The sequence below is a fragment of the Lepisma saccharinum genome, chromosome 6, assembly GCF_977018435.1.
Source record: "Lepisma saccharinum chromosome 6, izLepSacc3.1, whole genome shotgun sequence".
NCBI lineage: Eukaryota > Metazoa > Arthropoda > Insecta > Zygentoma > Lepismatidae > Lepisma > Lepisma saccharinum.
This window is the reverse complement of record NC_139234.1, coordinates 67,687,049-67,703,952: the sequence shown is the minus strand read 5'-3', so window position 1 is coordinate 67,703,952 and position 16,904 is coordinate 67,687,049. Positions and strand designations below refer to the sequence as shown.

At 38.3% G+C, this 16,904-nt stretch overlaps 1 protein-coding gene across 5 annotated transcripts in view; it reads left to right on the top strand.

Moving 5' to 3' along the window:
• LOC145988841 (intermembrane lipid transfer protein VPS13A-like) overlaps positions 1-16,904 on the top strand; it is a 231,550-nt gene that overhangs the window by 90,372 nt on the left and 124,274 nt on the right. For all 5 annotated transcript variants that reach the window (XM_083124072.1, XM_083124071.1, XM_083124068.1 and 2 more), the window contains exons 28-31: positions 2,494-2,605; positions 5,054-5,259; positions 7,116-7,244; positions 11,054-11,189. In XM_083124072.1, the coding sequence (XP_082980198.1) occupies positions 2,494-2,605; positions 5,054-5,259; positions 7,116-7,244; positions 11,054-11,189 (583 nt within the window). The remainder of the gene's footprint in view (positions 1-2,493; positions 2,606-5,053; positions 5,260-7,115; positions 7,245-11,053; positions 11,190-16,904) is intronic.

Genomic DNA, 16,904 nt, shown 5'->3' with positions numbered 1-16,904 from the left:
TAGAGCAGGGATTCTGTTTGTTGTCAGCCATCTTTCAACTGAATGCAGCGCTAGGTCTATGGGGATTGAACTGTACATATCTACTATGTCAATGCTGGCTAATTTTGCACTGTCAGCTTGCACTATTGAAGTTACCAGATTTTTAGCATCGGCACTGTTGCAGAACACGTATGTTAGTTTGTGGTTGAAATGAGATATTTTGTTTTTTAGCCAGTTTGTTAGGTGGACCGTGGGGTAATTGAAGTCAGCTATTATAAGGCGCATGGGGGATTCCAGGTTTATGAGTTTTGGGAATGCCATAGGCAATGGCAGGTGAAGGGTGGGGGTTGAAAAGGAATTTGTGGTCTTGTTTACTGAGTATGAAACTAGATTTCACTGCATTTTTCACAATTCTATTGTACCTGTCTGTGGGTCCTTTTTGATGACACTGTACGAGTCACTGTTTAGTTTGTCTATTACTTTCGTAGAGTAATCGCCCTTGTGCATGATTACAAACTGGTTCGTTTTGTCAGATTTTAGAAACCAAACTTCGTTGGTGTTCAGCCATTTGCCAAACTCTGAGAGGACAGAAGATATTTCTTGGTGCACTGGATTAGGTTTCCTGGTTTCACTGTTGTTCATCACTTTTTGAAAAATTCCGGCTGCTGACGTTCTGATGTTTTCTGAATCTTGGGGTTTGGGGACAAAACAAGCTGCTTTTTCTGTCGCACATATAAGGTTGAGGGTGGGGGCTTACTGTTTTGTACGTTAAACTTATCACCGTAGGCAAGGAGTTCTTTGAATTTGTTTGGGATCGAGAAATTCGACAGATTTATGATGTTTTTTCCTTGTCCGCCATCTGGGTTGATTGTATTCTCACTCGGCCATGTTCCTCCCAGGTGGTGAAGTTTGTTGCAGAGAGACCTTGAGGTCTAGTATTTATACTACCTTCTAGTATTTATATACTACCACATCTCTCTTTTCCCAATTATAAATTATATTCTCTTGTTGTGAGTTTAACTTGTACAGAGGTTGTTCGCTTTATATCCGTCCATTTTTGACGGATACTCACCTTAAGAGATACCGTGCCGCCACCACCGATCATGTTCTATTGGACCCCCAGCATTGTGGACTATCGCCCGGCATCGCAGTTTCCATTGCAGCAAGCTCCGGCACAGGACAGGCATGGGAATTCTGTCCCACTCCTCCCTGGAAGCTTTCCATAGACCATCCAGGGTGCGTGGGCGGTGATGTTGAAGACGTCGTTTCAACAGTCCAAATGCGCAAAAATCCATTGGACTGGCATCTGGGCTTTTCACAGGAATGTCTTCAAACGGAATGACATGAATTCCTAATTCCTCTGCCATTTCCTGATAAAAATGTAGTGATGTTCTGGCAGTATGACTCGAAGCCTTGTCCATATGGATCATCACCTGGTTCGCATCCATTCCATACAATTGTGGGATGTCTCTCCGATAGATAGGTGTCAGAATGGAGTCTTGGAAGTATCTGGCATTCACCTTCACGTTTTTGTCCACCTTGCGTATCATCAACTTACCCTCATATCCGAATCCCATCACAACCATAAAGCCATGAGGGAAACTTTTCCTGCACTGATGAACAAAGTTGCTGCGCCCCTTGCCGTCAATGTCACGGTATGTGATCGCCCGAATGTGACCACCAGCAGTGAGATGGACATATGATTCATCCATTGTGACAACTTTCTTCCATTTGGAACCCACCTGGTACTTTTCATACAGTTTCCTGCAGTTCGTCTTACGTTCAGCAATGTGACGCGGTAGAAGGTGCTGTACACGGGCCTTCCGCACACTCTTCAACCTGAGGTGCTTGCGAATTGTTTTGTTCACATTTGACGGTGCGAGATGATATCTGTGGGCCATATCACGTTGAGTCGGGGGATTTTCTTGGCACGCCAATCGACGGATCCCCCTTCGCACTACGGGTGACACTTTGCTTGCAGCCCTTCTCCTGGTGGTTTCCGTGGGTGAATGTTTCGCAAGGAGAGCCTGTTGTGTGTAACGGGCCACAATAGCTTTCGCAGTGGTCACCCTGAGTGTTAACCCATTCTCCCGACACTGTTTCACAATGCATACATATGAAAACTTAGCATGGAAAAGGGCCATCCTCCCAATACCGATTGATTTTTGGCGCCATTTGATAACATTCACTACCAACACTCACGCACCTACAAGGTCAGACCCAACACTGCTCCCGCCAGCAGACCCATAGTTCCAGCATGATATGCCAGGTGGCAGCACCGAATTGAAAATGGTCGGATATAAAGCGAACAACCTCTGTAGAATGTTTAAATGTCTGTACTGTATTGTCAGAAATCAAAATAGTGGCATAGTAATCGTTTAGTGAAAATTTTGTCAACCAAGCCTTTATTTATACCAAGTTAACGTTCATGTGCTTGCAGTATTCATGTCAATATAGAGATGATGGTGATCCACCTAATAATAAACATATACCTGTTTTGTCTCTATTTCACAGCAAGGTAAAACAACAGTGGAGGCTCTGAAAGCTGTCCACAGACCACCAAGTTCCAATGATAGCACAAGTGGATACTTTTCTTCAGGAGCCTCATGTACAGAGGAACAAGCTGGTACGATTTTTTCCCCTGTTTAAAATTAACAGCATTCACACTGCATGTTGTTCCTCACTGATTCTTTCACTGCCTGTTTTTAATCACACGTTGCCTCTATTAATGGTTAGCTTCATTTTAAAAAGAATAGTGTATATCATAAACTTGACAAATCTCTGAATGACTTGTTTCTTACCACTATATCTCACACTTCTTGTCTCTTTATTTACATATCTAACGCTTTATAACCCAACATAGTGTTCGAAGTGTGGTTGTCATTCATCTACTAAGAAAATTTACATAAAATCATTCCCCTCACTTGTTTCACACCATGGCTGTGTGGTGTAAGGGGTCAGGCTTTGGACTCTGGCTACAGGATGCGCTCTGGTTCGAGTCTCCTGGGGGGGGGGGGGAAGCATAACAACTTTCTCCCAAGATTTCAGCCAATGTATCTGGGGTTTGTATTGCTGATCACACGTCACCCTGTAACTAGTTGATTGATTGCCCACCTTGGTTGAGGTATGCGAGAGTGAGGCTGGCAGTCAGTAGGTAGGCCCTGGCCGTCAAGGTTGTTATTATTATTACAGAGGTGCAACCACAAATTTTTATCTGGGGGGGGCAAGTATCAGGATATACATATCAATAATAATAATAATAGTAATAATAATAATTAAAATAATAATGTTATAATAATAATATAATAAAAACAATAATTTTAATAATAATGTTATTATTATAATAATTATTATTATTATTGTTATTGTCCGGGTTCGAATCCCGCTCGGGCTTGGTTGTTTGTGAATGTCCATTCATCAATTTCATCACTCATCCCCATCTTCGCAAATTAGCCACGAGGCACAAAACGCGAAGTAAAATAAACTAAATCAATGAATGAATATTATTATTGTTGATTTGCTTTATTTCACTTCGATTCTTGTGCCACTTTTGGCTAATTTGCGAAGATGGGGATGAGTGATGATATGACGAAATTGATGAATGGTCACTCACAAACTTCCATGCCCAAGCTGGGATTTGAACCAGGGACCAACATTATTATTATTATTATTATTATTATTATTAGTAGTAGCAGTAGTAGCAGTATCAAAGACGTTATTACCCTCGTAAATTATGCAAAAAAAAAAGGATAGAGATTGGTGCTAATGCATTTGTGTTCGAACAAACGATTTGAATTAATTTTTCAACACATTCAATTTCACATTAATAATGGAAAACAAGCACACAAACTATTTTTGATAGACAGAAAATGCTTGATAAATGCATCTAAATATAATTCTTTTTTAAATTAACATGTTTAACTTTCATGCACGATATATGTTTGACACAATGCAAATGGAGCAACGTGGACACTAAATTGTGTTCGTATTCAAAGTTTATTTAATACATATTATATACAACACTATACATTACACATCCAATTCATGCATTTCACAATAAACCAACAGAAAAATTACATAAATTGTATCTCAAATGTGCATGCTCCCTTCCCTCAAAACATGCATTTAAAACACAATCAATTAAGACAGGTTTTATTTCTTTATTTCTCTGCATACAGAAAACAATGACACATTGCGAGCTAAGTGAGCAAGAACATTTTTTGGATCCAATTTTTTTGCAGGCTGAAATCTATATTGATTTAGTAGGGTGCAAATAATTTCAAGGGATGCCAATGCATTTTCTGTTTTACAACTTTTGTGCCTCCCCAATGGTGTAGTGGTAACATTGTTGCCTTGTGATCAAGGGTTTCCGGGTTGGATACCCAGTGGAGGCATATGGCACCGTGGTTCGGATCCCACTTTAAACTGTAGGTCCAGACCTGATTAGCCTTTCTGTGCATAAAGGACTTAAAACCAAAAATAGATAAATCAATCTTACAACTTATTTTCATGTAGATCGTTCAGTGCCCAGGGCCGACGCTCGTCTATGGTCTGGACTTGATAAGACTAAGAAATGGCGAGCGAAGCAAGCAAGAAAATTTTACGAAAAGTATTGTTATTGGCATAGAACTCATTTCAGTGCAACGTTGGGGGGAGGGGGGGCAATGCCCCCCTGTATTATTATTATTCTTATGTATCCCCCTCACTTATCTCCATGACACCATTTTAAATATAGGATCACTACTTCAGCTTTTCCCAAGGCTCGAGATGACCCATCTATCATTAGCAGTTCAAGCATTAATGCAAGATCCAGTCACCTTGCTAGAGTAGCCAAGTCTTCCTGCCTATACATTCCATAAAAGATGAGTGTATTAGCTTACATTTTTTTTGGATAATATGTTAGCCTACATATTTTTTTGAGAGTATCTCCTCATACCTTCCATTATTAGCAGTTTCCATGAAAGTCTATGAAATTGTCAGTGTATTATGGTGTTCCTAATATAGTTTGAAGAAAAGAGAAAAATAATGAATTTAAATGATTAATTGTTACTGAAAAGAGCATGTCTAATTTCAGGATTATCAATGTCAATTCAGCTAAGAAAACCAGAAGTTATGATATTTTCCGATCTGTCAGACAGCAGTGGGCATGCTTTACTTCTGCGCACAGAATTGCTGGTAGATTACAGCCGACATCCAGGAAGGGAATCTTTGGTATGCTCACTGGCAAGCCTTCAGATCATGTCAAAGGTTCAGGGACATCTCAAAAACCCCTCACATCTGGTAAGTAGTGTATTTGTATTCGCATGGCAACACTGTTGAACCTCATGAAGAAGACCCTGTTAGAGGGTGGAAACGTTACGTTTTTAGTGTATATTTTTATACATTAAATTTTGCCTTGGGTCAGCATTTTAATGTTATCACATCTTAAAATATATTATAATATTACATAGTATATAAAAGAAACATGTCAGAAAAATTAATAAAACAAAAGAAGTTCAAAATGTACATACTTTTTTTTTTTAACAGAAGGCCAAAGTCATTATTTAATATATTTTTTCTATGTACGATTGATGTACATGAGGCTAAATCTTTGTGTCTATTAGCAAATTCTTTGTTCAACACAAGTCAAACAAGAAAAATATAACAGTAAAAAGATGAAGGTACCACCTGCACATTACACATTCACAATCTCAATTATTTGTGGAGGTGATGTGATTATCACCAGCTACCATTACCTCTGAGGGCTGCCCTCAGGCACCTGTTTATTAAAATGTTGGGGAAGCCCTAGGCCATTCGAAAGAACTTAAAAAGCAAAGAGCTTCAAATCTCCAGAGGAAGGGGTTAAAGTCCCAGCTACTGTCAGTCCTATAGGTATCCATCTTCCACCTGGCACCATTCATACAGTTTATGGTGTAAGTATTAATCGAGTACAGTAGATGTCTTTGTATTGAGTTTATGAAATTATTTCTTATCCAACCTTAATTAAGGTGAAACTAATTTTGTTAGTGTGACACTGATGGCAGTTATTTTAATACTAAACTTGATTCATTCTTGTTTAAAGTAAACTGTCCAGTATTTTACAGAGGCAACAACTTTGCTTCTTCAGCATAACATAAATTAACATTAATAGCACTCAGGAGTAAAATTAGAGGAGTGTCCTGAGAATACTGGAGCTATAATCATTGTTAATTTGATATGGAAATTAATGGAACTCGAGAAATCTCCAGGTCAACAGTTTTGCAATGTCAAAATACACTTCTGTTATGTTTTTGGATGTAGATCCTTGGGTCTTTAAGAGAATTTTGTCACAAAGATCCTTGGGACTTTAAAAGAATTTTGTCACACCAAGAACTCTGCTTCTAAAGTTGATTTGAGACCTAAGCAATAATTTGACTTTAAATCAGGGTTGAGTCATTACCATGCCAGTGGCATCGGTATCAGAAAGTATCAGTTGAAATTTAATCACAGATACTAGCTGATACTTAGCGCAGTCTAGATTATTCTGGTATTTATGAAATGTAATGGTAAGAATGGATTTTTCAATTGAATATTTATCTCATGTGAAATTATGAATATTTTAAGGTAAAACGCTGGTAGATTGATATGTTATAGATTTGAAATGTAATCTTGCCGCCCTAACTCTTATTTTGTGCAGTTTCCGAGATTTTTTTTGCGCACGCGCTTTATATGATTGAGATATTTTTAATAAATAGCGCCAGTTGCTAATTAATTGATGCTGTGGGAAAAATTATAGATTAACATTTATAAATACTCTGTGAACTGTTACAATTTTCAAGTATTGGTATTGGTAAGAATATCAGCATGGGTATCAGTATCGGTTCATAGTAGAATCAGCTCAGCCCTGCTTTAAATGTAACCATTATGCTCATTATTTTACAGGGAGTTCACCCTTTCAGGAGGGGAAAATTCAACATTAAGGAGATTTCAGACCAAAGTGACACGTGACACATGCCACCTGGGAATAAACCAATCAACAGCAACATTTCACACTGTAGCAGCATGACAGCTTTTGATATATCCTCAAACAACACATGTTGCTTTGGTGTGGAATCTCCCATGGAGATTTTTCATTGAACTATTTATAATATAATACATTGTTAATTGTTATCTCACAGGTTCTTCAACCATGTGATATAGAATTTGCAAAGAGCTTCAAATCTGCAGAGGAAGGGGTTAAAGTCACAGCTTCTGTCAGTCCTATAGATATCCATCTTTCACCTAGCACCATTCATACAGTTTATGGTGTAAGTATTGATTGAGTATGGAGTAGAAGTCTTTATATTGAGGGTGTAATTTTTAACATTTAAATATTTTAGAATAAAATTGTTCTTTCTAAGGTAGTGAGGAATTTATTTTTGAAAATATAATTAGCTCCTTTAAACATTCATTTGTTAACCTATATTTGAACTGGATTTTGCAAATGAAGTAATCAATCATTGCAGAATGTTTCTCCATGGTGTTGTTCCATTTAACACACATTTCAAAATATCAGTTGCCAATTATTGACTACACATACTAGTTTGCAAAACAACCAAAGTCACATTTTGAAATATTTGTGAACTGTTCATGTAATTTAAATTTAGTATATACAGGGTGTTTCTAAAGGTCGTTTACAACGCTTGGGAGGTGATTCCTCACACGAAAACAAGCAAAAAGTCTAAGTTCCATTTTTACGACTGAGGCTTCGTTTCCGAGATAGGAGCCTCGCAAAAGGTGACAAAGTGAACGTCACACCTGACTGGGACGAATACTATAACAGATAGAGAGGCGGTTCCAAGGGAATCATAAAGGAATCGTATGTGCTCAGTCCGGAAGTCACTATGAAAAGTTCACTGCACGCATGCGCAATGGAGTCCTCAAAGGAATTGGGGATTTCCAGCAAGAACAATGCATGTAACGCAGCAAGAAGGACCGTGACAATGAGAAATGCGTTAAAGACAACACATCCCGACCTCAAACATCAAAACATGAGCACCGAACACAAAATCCGAAAAGTTGAGCACGGTTGCATACCCCAGTTACACGCGAGGAATGAACGAATCATGTCATGTGGCATACGAGAGACACATTACTCCACCAGGAGGAGGGAAAGGAAAACACAATATCAGATGATTGCGACAACGTGTATTTTTACATGCGACAACTACGTAATATCCCCCCACACACACACACACAACAAACAACAAATGCTACAATATCTTACGCACAGACAGTCCGTGTCACTGTACACCAACTGAAGATGTCACTTTCACCACACAAAGGAGGTGGGGAGCAATACCAAGAGTGTTCTCACTGGTATTTGCCGAGGGCAATAATCACAGACGGTTTTCAAAATGTCTGCCGTTTACTTCTACGCAGAGATGACAGCGACGAATCAAGGATTGTCGAGTACGAGCAAACAAGCCAGGTGTATCTGCTACCGTCGCGGCGGCGACGTTGATGCGAGCAACGAGGTCCTCAGCTGATGTGACAGGTGTGTCGTATACGAGGGTTTTCATTTCTACCCAGAAGAAAAAATCGAGAGGGTTGAGATCTGGCGACCTCGGTGGCCAAGGCACAGGCTCATCCCTACCAATGAACCTATTGCGAAACACGTCATGCAGGAAATGTCGTACATTACAATCGAAATGAGCTGGTGCACCATCGTGTTGGTACCACATTCCTTGCCGCAGTGCCAAAGATACGGTCTCCAACAGTTCAGGCAGAACCTCACTAAGACATGCATGATACGTGCGACCATTCAGGCGAACAGGGAGAATGTATGGTCCAATTAAATGATCATGTACTATCCCGCACCACACATTCACTGAAAACCTGTGCTGGTGATGGGCCACAAAAAGTGCTTGTGGGTTGTCAAAGTCCCATACATGACTGTTTCTACTATTGAAGACATCCATCCTGGTGAAAATGGCTTCATCTGTCCACAATACGTTTGCCCCGAAGTGAGGGTTTGTGTCCAGCTGATGCAACAACCATTGGCAAAACTCCATACGAGGGCGAAAGTCACGAGGTAACAGTTCTTGTACTTTCTGCAGTTTAAAAGGGTGCATTTCTTCCTCTGACAACACTCGCCAAACATTCACATGAGACGTGTTTCGTGCCCGAGCGAGCACTCTCGTACTGGTGCCAGGATGTTCTGCTACCGCTGTCAACACATCTTCTGCAAACTGATATGTGCGTACACTTCGGGGTCTTCCAACTTCTTGCCGCGGTGGTAACACTGACCCTGTTTCACGCAGTCGACTGTCCACTACCTGAAAGAAGGTGTGAGACGGTAAACGTCTATGTGGAAAGCGTTCTCCATAAAGACGCCTTGCCTCACGGCTATTACCACGTGCCTCCCCATACATGAGATGCATGTCTGCTAGCTGCTGGGTCGTATACGCAGCCATCTGTGTAATAGGGAGCTGGAACTGCAAAGTATTGTTTTTGTTTAACACTGGCACACTGCACAAATTGGCCGTATCATTGTACGAACACCACAGACCAATTGTTGCGATACTTGACTTGCCCACTCCACCACGTCAACTTCTTTCAATACAACATACTAGTACTCTTCAATGCGTATGACAACCTCGAGCGAACTGCTGATCATATCCCAGCACCTGCAACACGACTGGAACGACTGCCGGAGAGAACCAACCCTTCGAGCTCCTCTCGCGGGAACAGCAGTCATGAAGGTCAAACGTAGACTACGAGAGCCAGACTTGCCTGTGCAGCGCTTCCAAAACTGGTCTCTTTTACGTCACAATGATCGCGTGCGAACACTTTTGGTATTGCTCCCCACCCCCTTTGTGTGGTGAAAGTGACATCTTCAGTTGGTGTACAGTGACACGGACTGTCTGTGCGTAAGATATTGTAGCATTTGTTGTTTGTTGTGTGTGTGTGTGTGGGGGGATATTACGTAGTTGTCGCGTGTAAAAATACACGTTGTCGCAATCATCTGATATTGTGTTTTCCTTTCCCTCCTCCTGGTGGAGTAATGTGTGTCTCGTATGCCACATGACATGATTCGTTCATTCCTCGCGTGTAACTGGGGTATGCAACCGTGCTCAACTTTTCGGATTTTGTGTTCGGTGCTCATGTTTTGATGTTTGAGGTCGGGATGTGTTGTCTTTAACGCATTTCTCATTGTCACGGTCCTTCTTGCTGCGTTACATGCATTGTTCTTGCTGGAAATCCCCAATTCCTTTGAGGACTCCATTGCGCATGCGTGCAGTGAACTTTTCATAGTGACTTCCAGACTGAGCACATACGATTCCTTTATGATTCCCTTGGAACCGCCTCCCTATCTGTTATAGTATTCGTCCCAGTCAGGTGTGACGTTCACTTTGTCACCTTTTGCGAGGCTCCTATCTCGGAAACGAAGCCTCAGTCGTAAAAATGGAACTTAGACTTCTTGCTTGTTTTCGTGTGAGGAATCACCTCCCAAGCGTTGTAAACGACCTTTAGAAACACCCTGTATAATCCTGATATTACACAATAATACTATCAAGCACAGTAATCCGTTCTTTGTCTGGCTAAAGAATTATTCTTCTAATGTTCCAGCACATATACATATGTCAGAATGTTGATGCAAGGTTTCTTTCTAATCACAAGGTTAGATTAATTTTATGCCGTATCTATATCTGCAGGTGTAAATATATCACTGTATATAATAATCAGTAAAAATGCTGTTAATGCTGCCCTTACCAATTTGTTAGCATCATTTTCTTGTTATTTTTATAAATAAAAAGTCTAATTCAAGCACTATACTTTTTTTGAGAGAAACTCTTCAGTATCATGCATTAATTAAGGTGAAACACCCAGTTCTTGGTAAAATATTGGTCATTTTGGTGGAGTGGCCAAGTAGCTCAGTTGCATGGTGTGCCAGAGACCCAGGTTCGAGACCTGTTCGAACTTGCATTTTTTGCTGAAATTTCTATGTAGTACATCTCCTGTGCTACATGTACAAGTACTAGTACATCTATGTAAAACATGCTTTTTTTGTAAGTTCCTAATATACCAAATGGAATTTCAGACATATATTGTTTCTTATTTTGTTGTATTTTAGGTGATAGAAGAACTGACAAGTTCTCTACCAACTGAGGACAATGACCAAGTTAAGGTTTCTTCATTTGCTAATTCAGATCTTGAGGACCTGTGGTCACCTAAGAAGATTCAACCATTTATTTATCCAGATCTCAATGGTATGTATTTTAGATATAGCAATGCTCGTACAGCTTCAAATTGTTCTGAATTCTTTGTATTTGTTGGCATTTGGTTATGTAATTAGACAGTATTTACACTAATTATTACTAATCATTACTTCACAGTTAGTGTTGCACACATTAACTTCAGTAATATAGCTTTTTATTTTTCTAAAATTTAGTTCCTGTTCTGCTAAATGATATGTATGTGTTTATTTATTTATTTTATTTCTGTAGACCCTTGCTGAGAGGACGTGCAAAATGCCATGTTCCGTAAACTGCTACATTTTATATTTTATAATTATTTTCACTGTTAATACATTGACTATATATGTAGACTACAGCTGGAGAGAAAATCTGCTGCTCTTTAATATATATGAGAGAGAAAAATTCTCACATAAAAATTATTACTCTTAAGACTGCATATTTTAATTGACAAGATTATAAAAAAGGAATAAATTGGAAATATACAGTTTTCCTGATGGTAAGAGACCTATGGGAAGGCCAAGATGAAGATTGAGGAATAACGTTGAGATGGACCTGAAGGAAATCGGTGAGGATGAGAAAGATTGGATTGATATTGCCCAGGATAGGGACAGATGGAAGGCTTGTGTTGTTGCAGCTATAAACCTTAGGGTATAAGAAGGCTAGATAGTTAGTTATACATATGTACAGGTTAATATAAAGTATATTTTTTAGTTAGTTATACATATGTACAGGTTAATACGAAGTATATTTTTTTTACAAAGTATTTCTAGTAATGGGTAAAAATACCAGTAATACTACTAACAAATTTATAAATATGGCGAAACTAGTAGGAACAGATGAACATATTTATATACTACCGCGTCTGTTTTCCCAAATATGAATGAACAAATTTATGTTTACCATAAACGTTGTAACAAAGTGTAAGTCTGTCTTCTTCTTGAGGCGCTACAACTTCATGTATTGAAAGTCTTGGCCTTCTCAACAACATCTCTCCATTTTTTCCTATCCTGGATGCTCTTCGTCCAATTCTTTACTTTCATGTCTTTCAGATCTTGAATTATTTCATCTTCCCACCGTTTCTTTGGCCTGCCTATGGCTCGTGTCCCAAGTGGTTTCCATTTATATATTTCTCTTACTAATCTTTCATCAGACATTCTATTTACGTGCCCAAACCATCTTAGTCTTTGTGATTTTATGAAGTTTATGATATTTTCATTCCTGATTAACTTGTTGAGTTCTTCATTGGTTTGTATTCTCCAATTTCCATCAGGTTCTTTCAGAGTATAAATTCTTCTTAAGATTTTCCTTTCAAATATTGAGAGTTTCTGTTTACAGGAGTCTTTGAGGGTCCAAGTTTCGCATGCATATGTGGTTATGGGTCTTATTATGCTATAATAAAGTCTCAGTTTCGCAGATTTAGATGTTTGTTTGCTCTTAAATAAGGCTAAGTTGGCAAAATATGCTTTATTACCTAGAATAATTCTCTCTCTAATTTCTTCTTCAATTGTGTTGTCGCCATTTACAACTGATCCAAGATATTTGAAAGATCTCACTTCTACTCTCTCAAAAAAAAAAAAAAAGTAAAGTGTTCCCCTATTCTCTCGTCCTTTATAATTAGGTCTTGTACCTTTTACCTTTTACACATCTGAGATATTTAGTTTTCTGCATATTAGTTAGGAGCCCCAATTTCAAAGCTTCACTTTTTAGTTCTTCAAATGTTTCTATTAATGTCTCTTTCGTCCTTGCTGTTATAAGGATGTCATCGGCATATGCAATACATTGTTTTAATCTTGTTGACATGTTTCCTCTCAATTTCATCTGTTTCAATACAGAGTCTATCACTATACTAAACAGAGTTGCAGATAAGGGATCACCTTGCTTGACTCCACCTTCTACTTCGAATTCTTCACTCAGTTCCCTGTTAATTTTGACTCTTCCTTTGTTGGTTAAGGTTAACATAATTAGTCTGATTAGTTTAGATGGTACTTCATATGATTTTAAAGCATCTATTACTTTGTTCCTGTGCACTGAGTCAAATGCATGGGTAAAATCTATAAACAAGTTGTAGAGTCCAATATTAAATTCATAGCTTTTTTTCAAAAATCTGTCTTACTATGAATATATTATCTATAGTTGATCTGTTGGCTCGGAATCCCATTTGATATTCGTCAAGTTTGTATTCAGTGCATTCCAATGCCTTTTATTTAGTATTATAGCAAGTATTTTATATGCAATGTTTAAGTGTAATTGGCCTGTAATTATTACAATTTAATCTATCTCCCTTTTTGAAAATTGGGCACACTATACCTTCATTCCATTGAGTTGGTAACTTTTCATCATTCCATACACTTAATATCAGCTTGTGCAACTTCTGTTTCAATGTTCTCCCTCCATTTTTAATAAATTCTGGAGGGATGTTGTCTGATCCTGCAGCTTTATTTGTTTTTAGATTTTGTATTATGTGGGTTATTTCGTTCCACGATGGAGGATATAGTCCTTGTTGATTATTGTCATTCTGTTCTATTGGTGCCTGCATACTTGTTGTTACATTATTATTAAGAATCTTTTTAAAGTATTCCTTCCATCTATTTAGGACTAGTGCTTTTTCTGAGATGATGTTACCTTCTGTATCTTTACACATCATTGGCAATACTGTTTGCTGTTGTTTAAAGGATTGTATCTCATTGAAAAATTTTCTTGTCTCATTTTTATTATAATTAATTTCAATTTGCCTTATTTTATCATTCAACCATTTCTTCTTTTTCTCTCTACACATTTTATTAGCTTCTTTCCTTTTTATATTATATATTTCTTGGCTGGCCCTAGTCTTTATTTGCATTGCTCTCTTTCTTGCTTTGTTCTTTTCTTGAATAATCCTTCTGCAATCTTCATCCCACCATTCATTTTTGGGGGTATTTCTTTCTTTTTGTATAACTTCTTTAGCTGCCTCATTTATCGCAGTCTGTATGTTACCCCAATCTTCGTTTGGGCCTCTTAAAGATCTTACATCATTTATCAAATCCTTTTTCCTGCTGTTAATCAGGACATGGTCTATCTGATTAATAGTACTTTGGTCAGGTGATATCCACGTTCCTTTATGTATTCGTTTATGCTGGAATTGGGTGCTCATAACCATCAGGTTATTTGCAGCTGCAAATTCACATAATATTTCACCATTCTTACTTGTTACATCATGTAATGTGTGCCTACCTGATATTTTACTATATATTTGTTCTTTTCCCAACTTTGCATTAAAATCTCCTAATATAATCATTATATCACTTTTTGGAACACTGTCTATCATATTTTGAATATTTTCATAAAAGTTTTCTTTTATTTCATCTTCTTTATCTTCAGTTGGTGCATATGTGTTGATTAGGGTTATATTGTTATAATTGCCCTTAATTCTCAGTTTACATAATCTTTCGTTGTAAGGCACAAATCCTATTATGTGATTTTGTATTCTTTTTTGTACAATGAAACCTGTACCAGCCAGTCCTCTTTTATCTCTTGCACCACTATAGAATACTGTATAGTCCTTTTTGTTTATTACACCATAACCACTCCATCTGGTTTCTTGCAGAGCTACTATTTCAATTTGTGTTTTCTTTATTTGTTCAGACAATTCTTGCATCTTTCCTGGTTTCAGAAGTGTCATTACATTCCAAGTTCCTATGTTTAACGTATTCCTAGTCCTTTTCACATTCTTTTTTCGGCATCCATGAATCTGTCCGGCTTTTCCTTGTTGAGAATTTTTAGCGGGTGGTATTTTTATGGTGCTAGGGTGCTGGCCTCGTGCCCAACCCCCATACCTTGGAGGACCAGGATTTTTTTTTTTAGGGTTGTTTCCTTTAATAAGATTGGCTTCTCTATGCCTATTGAGCTCCTCCCGCCCTTGGTTTTCTGTTAGGGTTTTCCTTCCCTTAGCCTTCGGGGATCCCTACCCTTACTGCAAGGCAGCAGTAGCTGAGCTTATTTAGGGGCGGCTCTCCTCGCCACATTGCAGGATTTTCATCGTAGTCTTGCAATATTTACTGAGATGCAGTTGCCACTCCGCATCTCGCCACCTCCTCCAATCCTGTAAGTGTAAGTCTGTACATTTTCTAAAGCTACAATCTGACCAAGGGTCGTTCACTTATTCTACCAGCCAGTTGCTTCTCTTAGGCATGTCAAATATGCAGAATCAAGTGTAAAGAGACTTCCTGGAGTTCTGTTCACGGTTGTAATTTTGCTAAGATATAGGAAGTCAAAACTTGACGAATCGGCATGGAGGAATTCTCCACTGGTAGGGGAATAGAGGAGAGAGGTAGAAGGAACACTCTTTGGATTGGCTTGGGATGGTGAACAGGGCTCTTCGGTTTTGGTCTGCAAACAAAGTCAGTGTTACTGACTTAGCCTGCCAAGCTAGCCTTCAGTACAGGCTTACACTTCATTCTATAACTTCATCTCAACTTCATCATCAGAGTTCACGTTAGACAGGTAATTAGCCTAACCTTCCCATGTATGATTCAGGTTCGAAGGTTATAAAATCCAAGTGTTAATTGTTTGCCATTTATAGTTCTTGGTTAGTGTGTCTTATTACTTTAGTACCTCTAGCTCCTTACCATCGAGCTCACAATGAGCAGCTAGTCGCTCTACCATCTAGGATGAATGATTGAGTGAGCTACATTCCAATTAAGATCCATCATACCTAAGGGTATGATCCGACATGATTACAAATCTCTCACTTATAAGAAATAATAATTGTCAGTTGCTTCATTGCCTTGTTAATTTTAGTAACACACCACCACCAATCGCAATTGACTATTTGTTTGAGGTTTGGCCATAGGATACCCACAGAGCATAAACTCTAACCTTTATCCTAGGTCAAGATAACCAGATTGTGAATGACGATGGGTGTCACCAAAATAAATGGTCAACTAAAATATTTTCTGGAAGTTATATTTTTATAAGCCACCGAGAAACCTTTATAACATAATTTTTTTATGGATTTTGTTTCGTAGTGTTCAAGTGTATACTTTTATTTTTAATAGTGGCATGTATTCTGAAAGTGTTTAGCTTCTTGCCTGTTGTGAGCCTTTATTGGACATTAATATATTAACACTATCTTGGTGGGTAAATTTGTACTTATATCAATGTTACTGGTTTAACGTCTTTTTTTTATTGGCAAAGCCTAAGAAATGTGTGTGTCGCCAGTAAAACTTACAGAACAGTGGTTCCCAAACTTTTTGAAGTTGCTGCCTCCCTTGCTTTCATCCACATTGGTGCCTGCAGGGAGGATCAAGGGGGCTACTTGCCCCCTTCCTATTATAAGGAAAAATGCTTACTTCCTCTTCTTTACTCTCTTTTATGTTTTCTTTACTATTTCCTGTCATTTTTCTTCTCTTTCTTTTTATTTCTAGTTTCTCTGTTACATTGCTTTCTTTCCCCCTTGATTATTTTCTACACATGCTCCATCCTTCTTTCTTGCTTCATTATTGCTCTATCTCTCTCATATGTCTAGTATCTTTATATTATCTTCTTTCACATCTCTTCCTTTCTCTTTCCCCTAAAACATCTCTTTCTTCTGATGACACAAAACATTGCCAATATTTCTCACTTGTCATAAGTGAACGGTTCAAGAAAAACAAATGACTGATGACTTACCACCCTTGCTAGGTAATTACTTAATTCAGTGTAAGTTACCACCAACTTTGGGAACCACTGCCTTAGAGGATAACATTTCAC